At 35.2% G+C, this 14361-nt stretch overlaps 1 protein-coding gene across 1 annotated transcript in view; it reads left to right on the top strand.

Moving 5' to 3' along the window:
- Positions 1-11450, top strand: part of BTBD9 (BTB domain containing 9) — a 118841-nt gene extending 107391 nt beyond the window's left edge. Inside the window, exons 11-12 of the mRNA XM_084284746.1 lie at positions 5953-6031; positions 10522-11450. Coding sequence (XP_084140872.1) covers positions 5953-6031; positions 10522-10716 — 274 coding nt within the window. The 3' untranslated portion in view covers positions 10717-11450. The remainder of the gene's footprint in view (positions 1-5952; positions 6032-10521) is intronic.
- Positions 11451-14361: the final 2911 nt, after the last annotated feature.

The following is a 14361-nucleotide window of genomic DNA, read 5'->3' as shown; positions in this document are numbered from 1 at the left end:
TCAAAGCTGCCTTTTGTGAGTGTGCTGTCATGATGACAGCAGGATAGATGGAAACTCAGCTTTTGGTCTCAGGTTTTAGTTGAAGAAGATAAGGGGTAGAACTGTGCTTAATTTGTCTTAAAAACTAAAATGTAGATGACCTCTGAGTCCTCACAGGCTTTCTCATAGTCCTCATTTCCCTTCGGTGGGGCTTGGGAAGCAGGATGAAAAAGGGTTGGCTGTGCCAGATACCAACTTTGACTGACTTCTGTGCTTTATGGATTTGACCCTCTGAATTAATATGTTAAATTACAGCTTTAACAGAGAGGTAGTTTTATTTCACTTTGTTTTTTAGTACTGTTATAATGGAAAACATGTTTTTTATAGGCAATTTATGAGGTAGCTGTAGATCTTTCTTTGGGGTATTTTATAAAGAAAAAATTATCTGTGTAACAATAACTGTTACGGGCAATTTTAGTGCATGCTTCTGTCTTTATTTTGTAGGTACTCCATAGCAGAGGTTAATATAATAGTTGGTAACAAATCAGGAGGTGTAATACTTACCACGCAGAACATACTACAGTACTTCTTGAGTCTCAGTTGGCTTGCTTCTGTGTGCGCAAAATGTTTTATTTGGCAGCTTCACCTACTAGTTACTAGCTTGCTGTCTTGTTTTCATCAGTAGTCATCAGACTGATGCATGGAAAGACAACACAACTGCTCTTTCCTTTTGCTTTCATCTGCTTTTACAAACGTCTCCTTGCTCATCACAACAAATGCTGTATTTCATTAATAAAAAAAACGATAGTCATAAATGAAAAAGTCCACGTCCAAATAACTAGGAAGAGCTTCTTCACTTATAAACTGAGGCATGTGTGGACAAACATTAGAAAACAAGATGGAGGCTACTTGCTGGTAATTGGAATTTTTCAAGGTGTGTGGTTAATTTCCACGTTTGCTTCCCGACTGTTTCACTTCTCTTCTTGAAGTGAGGAACAAAAAACGGAGCTTGTGTGTCACTTTGGAAAATGCAAAGCTGCAGCATGCATACACGAACCTCGCATGTTTAGCCTAAAGCAAGCCATGATATGAATATGATATGGTTATTACATCTTCGTGAATGTTGTATAACAGCTTTCTCTTAGGTCTTATGTCTTTGGCCTGAGCTTGGTGTCAGCTATAATCAGAGCTGCTCTGGTGATCCCACACTGTGGCAGTATTTCTGTAATGCCAGAGACTTGTTAGAAAACCTCTGTAAGAGATAAGCTTTCAATTCTTTCCTAATTTGTTCCTTTTCGAAGAGGAGGAAATAAAGGTAAAGGGGATGGGTCACTCTTTATATCCCATTGTGTATAATAAATCTTTAGAAAGATTGCACGTTTTCATAGAGATAACTAGGCAAGAATTTAAAATGCTGAGAAAAGCCATTAAATTATCTAAGAGGTGAATTGCTATTTTAGAGCTATAGATAGCTTAAGCAATAGCAAGCTATTGTTATAATTTATGTGGACTTTTTTTTTTTTTTTGCATTCTTCTTGCAATAGGCTAATAAAGAAAAAGACAGGAAGAAACATGAAAGTGCAGGGGCTTCTAATGATTTTTTTTCTTCCTGTGAATAATATGGTGAATAGGTTGTGGGATGCACAGAGCCATTGAGTTTTCAGTGACAGCTGTTGCTGTTGGAGAGATGAAAGCACTTGGCCCAAGAGTCTGTTTATACATTTGAGCAGAGAAAGTGATTTTCATTGCAAGGAGCTCTAAGTGAGACGGGCAGAGTCAGAGAATAAGAGAGCAAAAGATAATTATCTAAATTATGTTCAGGCTATTATAGAAGACGAATATAGTTAAAATGTAATTAAATATGACAGGCTCACAGGATGCAAGCATGGCTTTGGAATGCTAATCATCAATTACTGCATCTCCTTAGGGGAGTCATGCAGAACAAGAGAGTTAGAAGTCGGATGGCTGAGGTGAGACGTAGAGTGTTAAATAAAACACCATAGGGCTGTAACAAGGCTAATTTCTTTTGGAAAATGGAACTGTGTTATCAGGAGGCCTTTGCTGGCCAAGCAACATGTAGTGCTCTGCATTTCAGTTTGAGGACCCTAGTATAAATCTGAGTAGGCTGATAGTCCCTAGTCTTCTCTTAAAGATGACCATCCCAAAGTAACGGCTACAACTGTTGACGATTGAGCAGGAAATCCCAATTGAATCAACCACTAAGACATATGCAAAAGCAGGAAAAAAACCAACCTACACTTCTTGAATATTAAAAAATGCTAAACCCTGAAAAGCCTGATCTACTGGGTGGCATTCCTGCCCATGGCAAGGGGCTTGGAACTTGATGATCTTGAAGGTTCCTTCCAACCTGAGCCATTCTAAGATTCTGTGAAAGTCAATTCTATAACGGGTCACTAATAAGGAATACAGAGATGTAAAAAGTTCACAGATGATAATGTCTGTTTATGGGAGAAAGAAGTTCTGTTAGCCTCGTAATGGCCATGTCCTAGGTATAGAACGATGAAAGCATTGCCATTAGCTTGAAAGGTTTGTTTGCTTGGAAAGGGAATAGGGAAAATGCTTGGAAAGGGTATAGGGAAGCAAAGGTGAAGAAAAGACAGTTACTACACAGAAGTGTCTAATCTCAGACAAAAAAAAAAAAAAAAAGATGCTTTTGATATGTTTTAATTCTACTGTTACTTTTATACAGTGACATACGAATGCATCAACACCAGAGATATGCATAGAATTTGGAGAAAATTTTTGTAAAGACCATCAAAAGGAATTATGAGAGTAGAAGGACTAGCTCTTGTTAGGACAGAATAAAATAAGCAAATATACATGGCTTGACTACACCTTTGCAAAACATTTTGCAAAATGAAAGTTCTGCAGAGAAATTGAAATTATTTTAAGAGTACCAGAAGAGGTAACTTGTAGCAAAAGAAGAAAATTTAAAGGAAACTTAAAGCTTGCCTCAGATGTCATTTGTTTAATTGAGGAACACCACTGAACAATTGTTATGGTTTGATACATCAATAGAAGTCTTAGTGAATTTATTTTATCAGCAAAAAAATAAAAAGAAATACAAAGAAAGCAGATATGCCATGATAATTTGTTGTCAGTAATCTTTCTTCCCATATGGTATAGTTACACTGCATAAATTATCTTTCTGCTGCATAATTATATTTGTACTGGAGAGGTATTTTTTATAAATACATATATATCGATGTTCTCAAATATACTGTTACAGATGAAATTGTTGCAGATTTTTACTGATGGACGTTTGTCTTCCTTATTTCAAAAGTGACTTTTTCCAAATCCATTTGGCTTGTTTTCTGTTTTGCTTTTTCCTTTTTGCTAAGGAAATAAATTAAGAGACCTGATGTTCTCATTATCCCATCAAGTACTAATTCTCCAGTGGCAATATTCTTGAATTTTAATAACTCCTCTACAAGCTGTGTATAATTTTGTCTTTTTTTCTCCAATGGGAAGGGAATAAAATGGACACACACCAAAATACTAAATATTCTTAGGACCTAATTTATTGAAAACCCTATCTCCTTCAAGTCTCACATTCTTTTTTTCAATTTTATTTATTTATAGTATTTTTTATCAAGCTTTGGTATTATTAAAAGAATACTTATAATCTGGATTGGTGTAGCTAAAAGGAAGGACTTGCAGTGGGAAGTGGAAGAACTTAGGAGGTTCCTGCAGTTGCTGGTCGAGATGAATGTTGTCAAAGGATTTTCAGAGGCCTTTTTCTCAACCTCTTGCTATTCATCGTGTTCTTCTCTATTACTGAATGGATGTGTTGTCTTTGGTGTCACTTCATATGACAGAATGTCATTTACTGCCATCCTGAGAAAATCTGTACTGAACTCTAGCAGTGCTTTTTGACCAGCACTCAGAATTGCTATAAAAAATACATTCCCATTTATATTTTATTTCGTGGTCCCTAATTAACCTTTTTTTCTTGTTGCAGAACACAAGCTCTGTCTTAGAGGCTAGGAAGGCATAGGCTGTTCTCAGAAACTTCCTTGGGGTTTTAAACCCTTTTTGTTTAGAACATCTTTAGAATATTTTACAAACCACTGAATTGGGAGTTCTGATTTTTACATCATCACTTTTCTCGCAGAGTCCACGTGTAAATGTAAAAGCATATACATTGCGTAAACTGTGGCAATACTTTGTTGTGAGAAATAGTGTCGTAATTGTCTGATTGTCACAGCCACTCATCTTGGGACTCTATTTCAAGGTTAAAAGCTAAGGGACTATGTAGTCTACATGTGGCCATGAAGATTAACTGAGTGGCTATACTAGAGAAATACGAGAAGGAAACTTGAGAAGAATTGTTCTTCTGTTTAGGGAAAAAAATGCTTAAATCATGACATCCTTTCAGATCTTGAGGCAGTCAAGAGGAGTCCATTCTCACTTTATATTTAATTTAAAGCTTGAAGAAACAGCCTGAGCTTTAAAATAAGGAGAACATAGCCACATAAGGGATATAAATAAACTGTGAAGCGCAGAAAGGTAACAGCTGTACCTCTGAGGCCTGATTCAGACCTTGTGCTTCTATTACGATGAGTAACTGTAATCACACCCATTACTTCATGCAGTAATACCAGTAAACTACGTGAAATTAGGTCTTAATCAGGCTCATAATCTTTTTTAAGCAAATATAACCTGACAGGATTGAAAACCTAATAGTCAACTAAATTAGACACAGAAATGCTATGTTTGTGTCAGAGATGATGATAGCTTTCTGCTAGGGTAAAATTCTAGTACGTGACAGCAAAGCTGTTAATACTGCAAGGCTTTGGTGCACTCTACTGATGGGGAGTGGTGTTTTGTTCCAGTTTTGCTTTGGTCCCTTATTTCTTCTGTGAGTATTTCTGAAGGTATTTAGGACACACTCAGGAAAATTTCATCCAATGTTTTTCCTCTTCAGTGAGTTAATGTAGTTATACTTAAGTACATTTTGTCACCGAAGCCTTCCCTGGTAGAGTCTAGTTTTGCTAAACAGTTAAATTCTATATCTAGCTTTACTGTTTTATGAATAAAAAAACAGTATTACATTCTAATATGTTTAGGCACTAATCTAATGCAATGGAAGACTGGCATCAAACCGAAGCCTCCAGGTCCCATTCTTTTCTCTGTTGCACTGTTAGTATGTTCTGTGGCCACAAAGCTGTGGTGGGAAGTGATGTCCTTTGCCTGCTGTTCAGGAGGCTCCATATGATGTGTCATATCTCACCCAAATTAGAAGAGTACAAATGAAGGCAGATTATAGTGTTCCCGATGTAGTTCCTACACTCCAAAAGTGACACTCTAGCTCTGGGAGGAGTGGTCTGGTCTCCCCACTGCCTTTGTGTCCGGATGGTGAATTGTCACAACACAAGCTGAGGAAAATGCTTTGTGTCATGCTTAGTGTCCTGGAAGAATGTGGCCCATACTAGGGAAGCTTGGATCCTCTGCCTCCACTACATGTTACAGAATGGAATGGAGAGGTTTGCTTGTTTGTTTTTCCTAGAGCTGTAATTTTCTTTAACTGAGCTCTGATGATTGATGATTTCTCATGAGTACTTAACAGATGCATTTACTTTTATTTATCTGATCTTTTGTTTATCTTACACAGCCAGTAGCACTGTCAAGGATTTTAGACTTTGCATTCAAATTGTTGGTTTTTTTTTATTTTTTTCCTGTTACCATTTTCTTAACTTTCAGCAATAGTATGTGTTATTCCCGCATACAAATTACAGTAGTATAAGGTATGTATAAATACACATAAGCAGAGTCAAGGCACTTGAAAATAAATGTGAACAAGTAGCACTCGAAATTCAGGTGATGAGAAGTGTTTCTGTTTGTCCTATTAAGTGATTATGTACTGTCATTTGAATGGATCCCCTGTATATTTTACTTCAAGCTGTTGTGTTCATATCTAATATTTGTATGTCTTTCTGGAATTTTTTGTAGATCCTGGCAAACAATCACTTTTGATAAACAGCCTGCATCTTTTATCAGAATAGTTGGAACTCACAACACAGCTAATGAGGTAAGGAACTTCTAAGACAGCCTGTATTCTTCATGAATATATAACCGTATAGTTTTTCATATCTTGCAATGAAATTAATGATGCTCGCTAAAGTGTACGTGCTTTTTTTCCCCCTTCCTCTGGCAATCTGGCAAAATAAGAATAAATGCTTTCTGTATTTAAATATTAGTGAACTGTTATCATCTTCCCAGACTCTACAGCGTTGAAGGGCTGTTGCTAGTGTGCAGAATACATTTGTTTGGTTAGTTTTTACACACAAGGTACAGGAAAGTGTTTCTAGTTTTGACCTGTGCACAATGCCATCAAACATTCCTGTCAAGTTTGATTAGTATTTAAATTATTCTTTATTTTGATGAATGATGAAAATTTTACTGCACTAGAGAAAGTTGTATAGGCTCTGATTACTTGGTTTTATGACTTTTATATTTTTAATGAAGAAAACATAAGAAAAATCTCATTCTTCATAAGAAACCTTATTTGCATATGATTCTCTTATAACTGATTATCTTACCCAGTAAATCAATTAACTAACAGTGACCAAAGAGATTTTTTCCATTAATTTTGTACAGAAAAAATGTTTCACAATAACCCAGTGCAACATTATCCTCTTTCTGTTTACTTGTGCTTCTGTCTTTTATTATTAAGCACCAAGAGCTGCTTCTGTGTTTTATGCATGCATGTCTACAGCCCACATGCATAGTTCAGAACATTGTACTTTCACCCTTTACAATGAACTGTAGATAGTGGTATTAGAGGTTGCCAGCTCCAGCAGTATTAAAAGTTAGGATGAGACCAGATGATGACCTCTAAAGGTCCTATCTAACCTTAACCATTCTGGTATTTCTGATCATATTTAGCATAAGGGAAAGCTAATTCTTAGGCATGGGCAGAATTGTCAAATAGCATTATGTCCAATTTTAGAGCTCCTATTGACAACATACGAGATGTCAACATCAGTTTTCAGCAGACAATTAGAAAGAAGCTGACCAGTACATGGAACCAAATATAACATTTTTCTTTCTAAGCACCATCTCCTGTAGTGTGTGGTTCAATCTTCATCAATGAGTTCTCAGAAACAGGTAATCAGAAACTGCCTTCAGGGTTGTTCTGCATGCATGAAGAAGCCTTTTCCATTACTGATCAGCATAGACAGTCCTATTTGCTCTCATGCCAATCTCTGTAGTTTCTCATCTCTTTATTAAAAAAAGAATATGAGGAACATTGTGTAAACTTAGCAAATTGGCCTATAAGAAACATTACCTCCAATTTGTAATTCTTAATGGTAGCTTTAAGCCCTGAAGAGTAACAGGTTTATGGGCTTTTAAACATAATGCTAATTACAAATTTGTTCTTGTTACAAAGAATTTAATATCCTGTGTAGTTATTTGTAAGGAGCAGTGCATAACTATAGTGAAATCTGTATATGCAAATTGAGTTTATGGCTATTCATGTAAAGGGTAAGTGGAACTATAAACCTGTGTTGCCATTCTAAGTCCTACCCTCTTTTATCTTTAAAAATTGTACCCCATTCTAATTTATTTTATTTTTCACACAGTTTATTCCTTCCAAAGCTTGGAGGAAGATTATTAGCATATACATACATATATTATTATATTTTTTTATATACCCTATTTGTTCTATGAGCACACAGCTGCAGCATACCTTTTAACTTTGAAGCACAGTCTGATTTTTGGAGTTACAAAAACAAACAAAAATGTAAAATTTCTCCATTTTGTGAATGTTTTCATCTTTTAAACTTGTATTTTCCTCCACCGTATTTTTCATGTGTTGAAAGACATAATCTACAGAGATTTTCTTGACCTGTTTTTTTCATATGTTAGAACGCCATAAAAATGTAACCTGTTTTTTTTTTGAACTTACACACATCCTACTTTAATAAATAAAAGATTTATTTTTCCTTAGTCCTTATGTTCATTTCTTTGTCAGAACAGGTCACCTGATACTTTTAACTGACTATATAAGTTTTGTCTTGTTATTCCTCTTCAGTAGTACTGACCTGGAAAGAGCATCTAGTTGCAAACGCGAAAGCTTTGTCTTACAAATTACTGCACCAGTGTGTGTGTACTTGGCCTTCCTGCTTTGTATGTCAAACCTTCCCTAAAACATCCATGAGAAGTATAACATAACATTCATCAGAGAATGATGCTGAACTGTGATCTCAGCCTTTTTAAAGTAAAAAATACAGGATTGTTTGTTTTAGTAATACTGGTCTTATATACATAATTTCAATATTAGATTAAGTAGATGAGCTCAATTGTACTTCTCTATCTTCTGCTTCTTTCATAAGCTGAACTCTCTATATGTTAAAGTGGCAGAGTAACTGAAAATGATGCTGTAAATTCACGGGCCTGTTAATTTGCCAGATGCTGAGATGACCATTAAGAGTTTAGTATGAAAGAAATGGTAAAAAAAAAAAAGCTATAATTTAAGAATCAGGTACTTCAGATTTTATAGGCTAGTATCTGCTAAATTTCAGTGGTAAGTGTAATATATTTTAAAAAGCATGCATCACTATGTAAAGCAAAATTTTATATGGAAAACCTTATTGGTGTAAGGTACAGTAGATATGGAATCTTCTGACTTGTGGATCTCCATCCTATTCATTAGACTGTACTTCCTTTCAAGAAATGCAATGCATTAAAGAAATGCAATGATGAGATATTGTTCTCTTCTGCAAATCCTGATGCTGATAAGTGTGGCTGGAAAAATGACAATAGCTGTTACTTTTAAAAGCGTAGGAGTGTGATGAGTATAAAAGGGACTTTTCAAGAAGTGTAGCTGAACACAAAAATTGGCTTCTCAAGAACTGTAACAGATGGAGAGAATTCATGCCACTGTAGAAATTAGTTTGGCTTCAGAAAAAGCTTACCAGAAGAAATGCAGAGAAAAGGCCATTTTGTGCACGTGTGTGTGTGTGTGGGTATGGGTGCAGATATATTTGTAATCTATATAATCTGTAATATATATATGAACAGATTATTTATATGAACACATATATATATATATATGAAGACATAGCAGTACATCTTTATGTTAGCATCTGTGTATATGCGGAAATATAAACATGCATCGTTATGTATCTCTATAAAAAACTACAAGAACTTGTATGCTGAGAGGCACAAGAAAATATAATGGGGATACAAAAAACAGTGAATGAGAATATATTTTATTCATTCCATTCATGCTGTCAGTATTTGAAATAAAAAATAGCTACCTCCTCAGAAAAGACCCAGGCATTAGGCATGTCATTGTAGATATCTGTGCTATACACACTTGTGCAAGGATGGTCAAAAAGCATAATAGGATTTTCAGTTATATTAAAGAAAGGTTAGAAAATACAATAGTCTGTAGTCTTCTATGAATGTGTAGTATACCTGTGTTTTGTTTATGGTATTTGATTTTGTCCACTTTAACTTGAAAGGGCCTGGGAAAGGGCAGTTAGGATTATAAGAGATTACCGTTGTTTGTGAGAAGAGCTTTAAAGATATGAACTACTTACAAGATGAATGATAGGAGATGTCGTTCAAAAGTTACAAAGTTACATAATTAACTTAAGACCATTTTTAAATTCAGTTTTAAATGTTCATCAAAGTTTAGCTATAAAACTACAATAAATGACAAAACAAAATTTTAAAAGCAATATAAGAAAATACTTGAATTACTATGTGGCAAAGCTGTGCAATTCATAGCAGTGAGAAATGATGTGGAAGTAAGTTTTGTAACAGTTTGTGTTCCTCCCTTTTATCTTCCCAAGCAATTCAAGAACAAGTATAAGTAAAAGTAAAATAGAAAATATATTGAAAAGAAATACTTAACAGATGACTTTCTTACTCAAGAAACAATCACCTGTACAGTGGTGCAGGTTGCTTTAAAATATCAGAAACTGATCACTGTTTCAAAGGGCATATTTCATGTGATACAGCGACAGCTTTCTTGGGCAGTCTGAATACATTTCTACATGCTTTGGGATATCTCTGTAGAACTATTGTTGCTATTATAGAAGAAGGCGATCTTGAAAATAGAATCATATTGGTAATTATATAAATTTCACTTCTCGTGTGTATGAACATTCAGTCTTTGGAGGATGTAATTAGATCACAATATATGTTTAAAACAATGAATTTAATTGTTGTTTTCCAATAGCATGTAGTAGATATTTATGCTACTTGGCAAAGGAAAAAGAAAGTCATTTACAAATATCTCTATTTGCCATAGAACCATTTTTCTGCATTTTGGTGCCATAAGTAAAGGTTTGTATAATTTGAAGGCCTTCTCTTGCTCCACTCTTATTATGTCACTGCAATATTTATGACACATGGAAAGATGTTTTTGACCTCATGCTGAAACATTCTAATTTGATCAAGTACTGATTTGGCCTGCGTACTTCCAAGTAAATTTCATCTTATTTTGATCATGCTTTTGACAGCATTTAATTGTTTTGCTTTATCTTCATCTTTTGTTCTCTCCAGGTTTTTCACTGTGTGCATTTTGAGTGCCCAGCACAAAACGGTACCCACAAGGATGAGGGTTGTAAGGAAGTGGCAACAACAGAGGTGGGCACTGGTGGACAACAGCTTGTTTCTCGCCCTGTTCGAGCTGCAAGCACTAGTTCCCTGCATTCCCCTCCTGGATCCACCTCGCGTTCACATGCTCACCAACCATAAAGCAGGTTGAAAAAGGGAGCTTTTGCAGCCCCATTGACATTATATAAAATTATTCAGAACTTTCTTGTGCTGGTACCTTTTCTTTCTTTTTCTCTGTGAACAAAGGGGACCATGTCTGAAAGCTGGAAATGCTGAAATGGCAAAGGCTTTTCCCAAGGACATGAAGAGACTGCTTCACTCTCCTCAATTTGTTCAAATCAGGCTGGTCTTCAAGGGGGGAGAAAATAGGTCTTCAATCTTCATTAAGTACCCCACTAACACCTACCTCTCTAATCTAACCAAGGCAAGGAGAACAGAAGGAAAAAAAAAAAAAAGCAGAGTTACAATGAAAATCTAAAATGACTTGAGCAGAATAGAAGGCATATGAAACAAATATTTATTCCCTGAAGGCTTCCATTAGCAAATAAAATGTTTAAGAAACACATCAGTATAGAATATATGTTATTTTTTAAAGTTATTCTTCATTCATATTTCTTTTTATCATGTAATCTTTTTTAAATTGTTTTAACTCTGTATCCCACTTTCTCTTATTTTTGGCTGTAGCAAATGCTGTGCAGTAGATTAAGGAAGTATCAAATATGTTTACCTGCTGAGATGCAAATTCCCTCATTCATCAGTAGGATGACAAGAAAAGCCTTCATGATATCAACAAACTAATTAATGGATGCTATGTTAATCTTGACCTTAGTTAACTTTTTAAAGTACAAAATTGTCATTTCTTATACTCAAAAAGAGAATCCCTAAATCAAACTTTCGTCTTGAGAAAAGCTTATTTTTCACTCATGAAGATGATTACTTAAATTTTCTTATGTTTCTAAGAAAACTTGTAACAGATCATCTTTTTTTTTTTTTTTTTTTTTTTTGCCTTAGAAAATGGAACTGCATCTAGTCACTGACAAGCAGTTGTTCTGAATACTAAAAGAAGAATTTTAAGAAACTTATTTGTATCCAAGACAAAATGCTTTACACTCTGGAGCTAAAAATTTAAAGGCCTCACATAAACTGTTCTCATAATCTTCAAAAAATACAATGCCTTTATACAGTATTGTAAAGGATCTGGCTATTACTTTACATCACAGAATTGATCTATGTCTGGATTAAATTGTGTACTATGCTTGTTCTGAGTGTTTCCACATTGATGAGAACACAGCCTCTCACTCTCCAGATCCACATGACTTTTAGGAAGAGCTCCGTGTTGGTCTTTCAGTATGTGATGAAGTGTTTTTGTATTGCGACAGTGATGTAATTGGCAAAATTATTTAGGAGGTTGATACTCCTCACAAAGCACGTTATGTTGGAAATGTCAGCTAACCAGTTTTACAAACTTGGAGTCTCCTCTGGTGACAGATAACCTTGTCAGAGAAAAAGAAAGCTAGTGCAGGATAAATATGGTTTTCCTTTGAGTAACCATACTGATAAAATGAGTTATATCAATACAGCAAATAGTATGCTAATCTGTCACACTACTTAATTTTAAAGAATTTCCTGACTGGTTGTGCTTAAAACAGGAAGAAATATAACAAAAAATAGCAAGGAATCAGTAGAAACTTCAAAGGAGAAATGCTTCTGCTTTCTTGTTTCCAATAAAATTGGCTAGGCTTCCTCAATAGTATTACACTATTTTTCATTGCCAAATTACTTTAGGGTTCAGACATTTGCGTGCAGTCCCCTCCTTTGCCACTGCCTGTTTCTGACTTGTGATATCTGTGAGTGAAGATGCATGCACACTGCGTTATATATCACTTGTAATATGTGCCATGGCTGCCTCATACAGCCCTGAGCTGTGAGGCAGGATATTTGTTGCTCATGAGCCAGCACCTAGTCTTGGTTGTGATTACCTTATGGCCTAACAGCCTTTGGAGCATGAAAAAATTGAGACTAGCTACTGGGGATGCAATTCTTTTGTGTAAGTCCAAAAAGTTGGATTTTTTTTTTTTAATTATTTCAGAAGTTAAATAAGAAAATCCTCTATTCTAGTTGTAAGCCATGCTGCAACTACTGAGATGCGTGGAGCATGTCTTGTCTTTGGTAGATAAGTCCTTCCTTGTCAGTGGTGGTATTTCTTTGCAGTTTGATCAAACAAGTTTGCTTTTCTCAAGTTGTGGGCAAGCAAAGGGCATAACTTCCTAGCTGTTAGCCTTTAATAGTCACTGTTATAGGGAATGCTTGAAAAAAAGGGTGTGGGAAGGTTTGTGCCAGCTGTTCTGAGTTTAGGCACTCAGCGAAAGAACAGGATTTTCAGTTTGTAATCTTTGATGTGCACAATTAATTTTTAGGATACTAATAAGCCTTACAGACCGTAAGCTATTGCAAATCCTTTTTGATCTTGTACGGTGACTCACTGTTGAAGAGAAATGTCTATGTAATTCCCATGACATTAGCTCTCTGCCAGGAATATGAATGAACAGATAGGAGAGATTCCCCAAACAGAAAAAATCAGCTCCTACAGAATCTCCATTACCCACCCCCAAAAATAAATCAAAACAAAAATCAGTTTAGCATTGTCCCTTCATACGGAGAAATCAAAAATTTTAGTATTAGGTATTGTCAGTCACATTTGGCCTTTCTTACAATCTTTATTTTTGTCTGTTAAAGTTTTTCTTAGAACCTGTGACTGAGTCTGAGGTGTCACAGAGCTTTCAGGCCTTTAAGGTAAGCCTTGCCACAACTTGACAATTTCTAGTGAATCCTTTACCTTTTTATTCCAAGAAATAAATGTGTAATGAAACCTGAAATGTGTAAGGGACCTAAATGTCCCTGAAATGTGTAAGGAACCTGAACTCTTCATGGTCTTCTAACATCATCCACCTACAAACACTCCTGCTATCTTTATTGCCTAGTATAGTTTCCTGCCTTAAACATTGTGGCAGCAAGAGATAATTACTAGAGGCAAAGGAAGATACCACACAGAACTGATCTGTGCTTTTGTGTGAGTATTCTCATGCTTTCTAATTATTGTCTTTATTTATTGACTCTTAATATCAGATGTAGCTCTTATATGTTCTTCTGACTTTTTTAATTTATTTATTAATTTTTTTTTGCTTTCAGTGGAAGTAAGTTGTGCTGTCATGAATTAACATCAGGGCATTTACAGCATCAGGATCTATCAGGGTCATGGAATAATACAATTATTCAGAAGTGCATGATCACTTAACTTGTATTTTATTTGCAACAGAGGTAGAGCAGACCTGCCCGAGTGTTCATTATATTCTTGCCAGAAACTATAAAATAGATTGCTTGTTAATTTTCTAGGTAACAGAACTAACTATATTGTCATCATTGAACCATTAATTCTATTTACTACTTGAGCAATAGTTATTGTTACCTTCAAATTCTCCAGGCTTCTTTTTCTTTGTTTTTCTTCCATAGATTGAATTCAGAGTTAGATCTAACTCACACGGAGCTCAACAAAGCTCTTTCTAAAGTCTCTTTAATTAACCAACTTCAAATTAATTAAAATATTTTTATTCACAGAAATCCAGGGCCCAAAATCAACTTCAACAAGAGTAAATTCAGTATTTGTAAAACTCATTTGTCTGGGAAAATGAGTTTCTGAAGTGGGCAAAAATTGCACAGCTCTGTTTTCAAGCCATTGTCAAGCAGCTCTTAAACAAAATTGAATGGTATATTAATAGGAATTACGGT

Source organism: Netta rufina (genome assembly GCF_964035555.1).
Source record: "Netta rufina genome assembly, chromosome: 3".
NCBI lineage: Eukaryota > Metazoa > Chordata > Aves > Anseriformes > Anatidae > Netta > Netta rufina.
The sequence above is the reverse complement of the archived record's forward strand: the minus strand, read 5'-3'. Positions and strand labels throughout refer to the sequence as shown.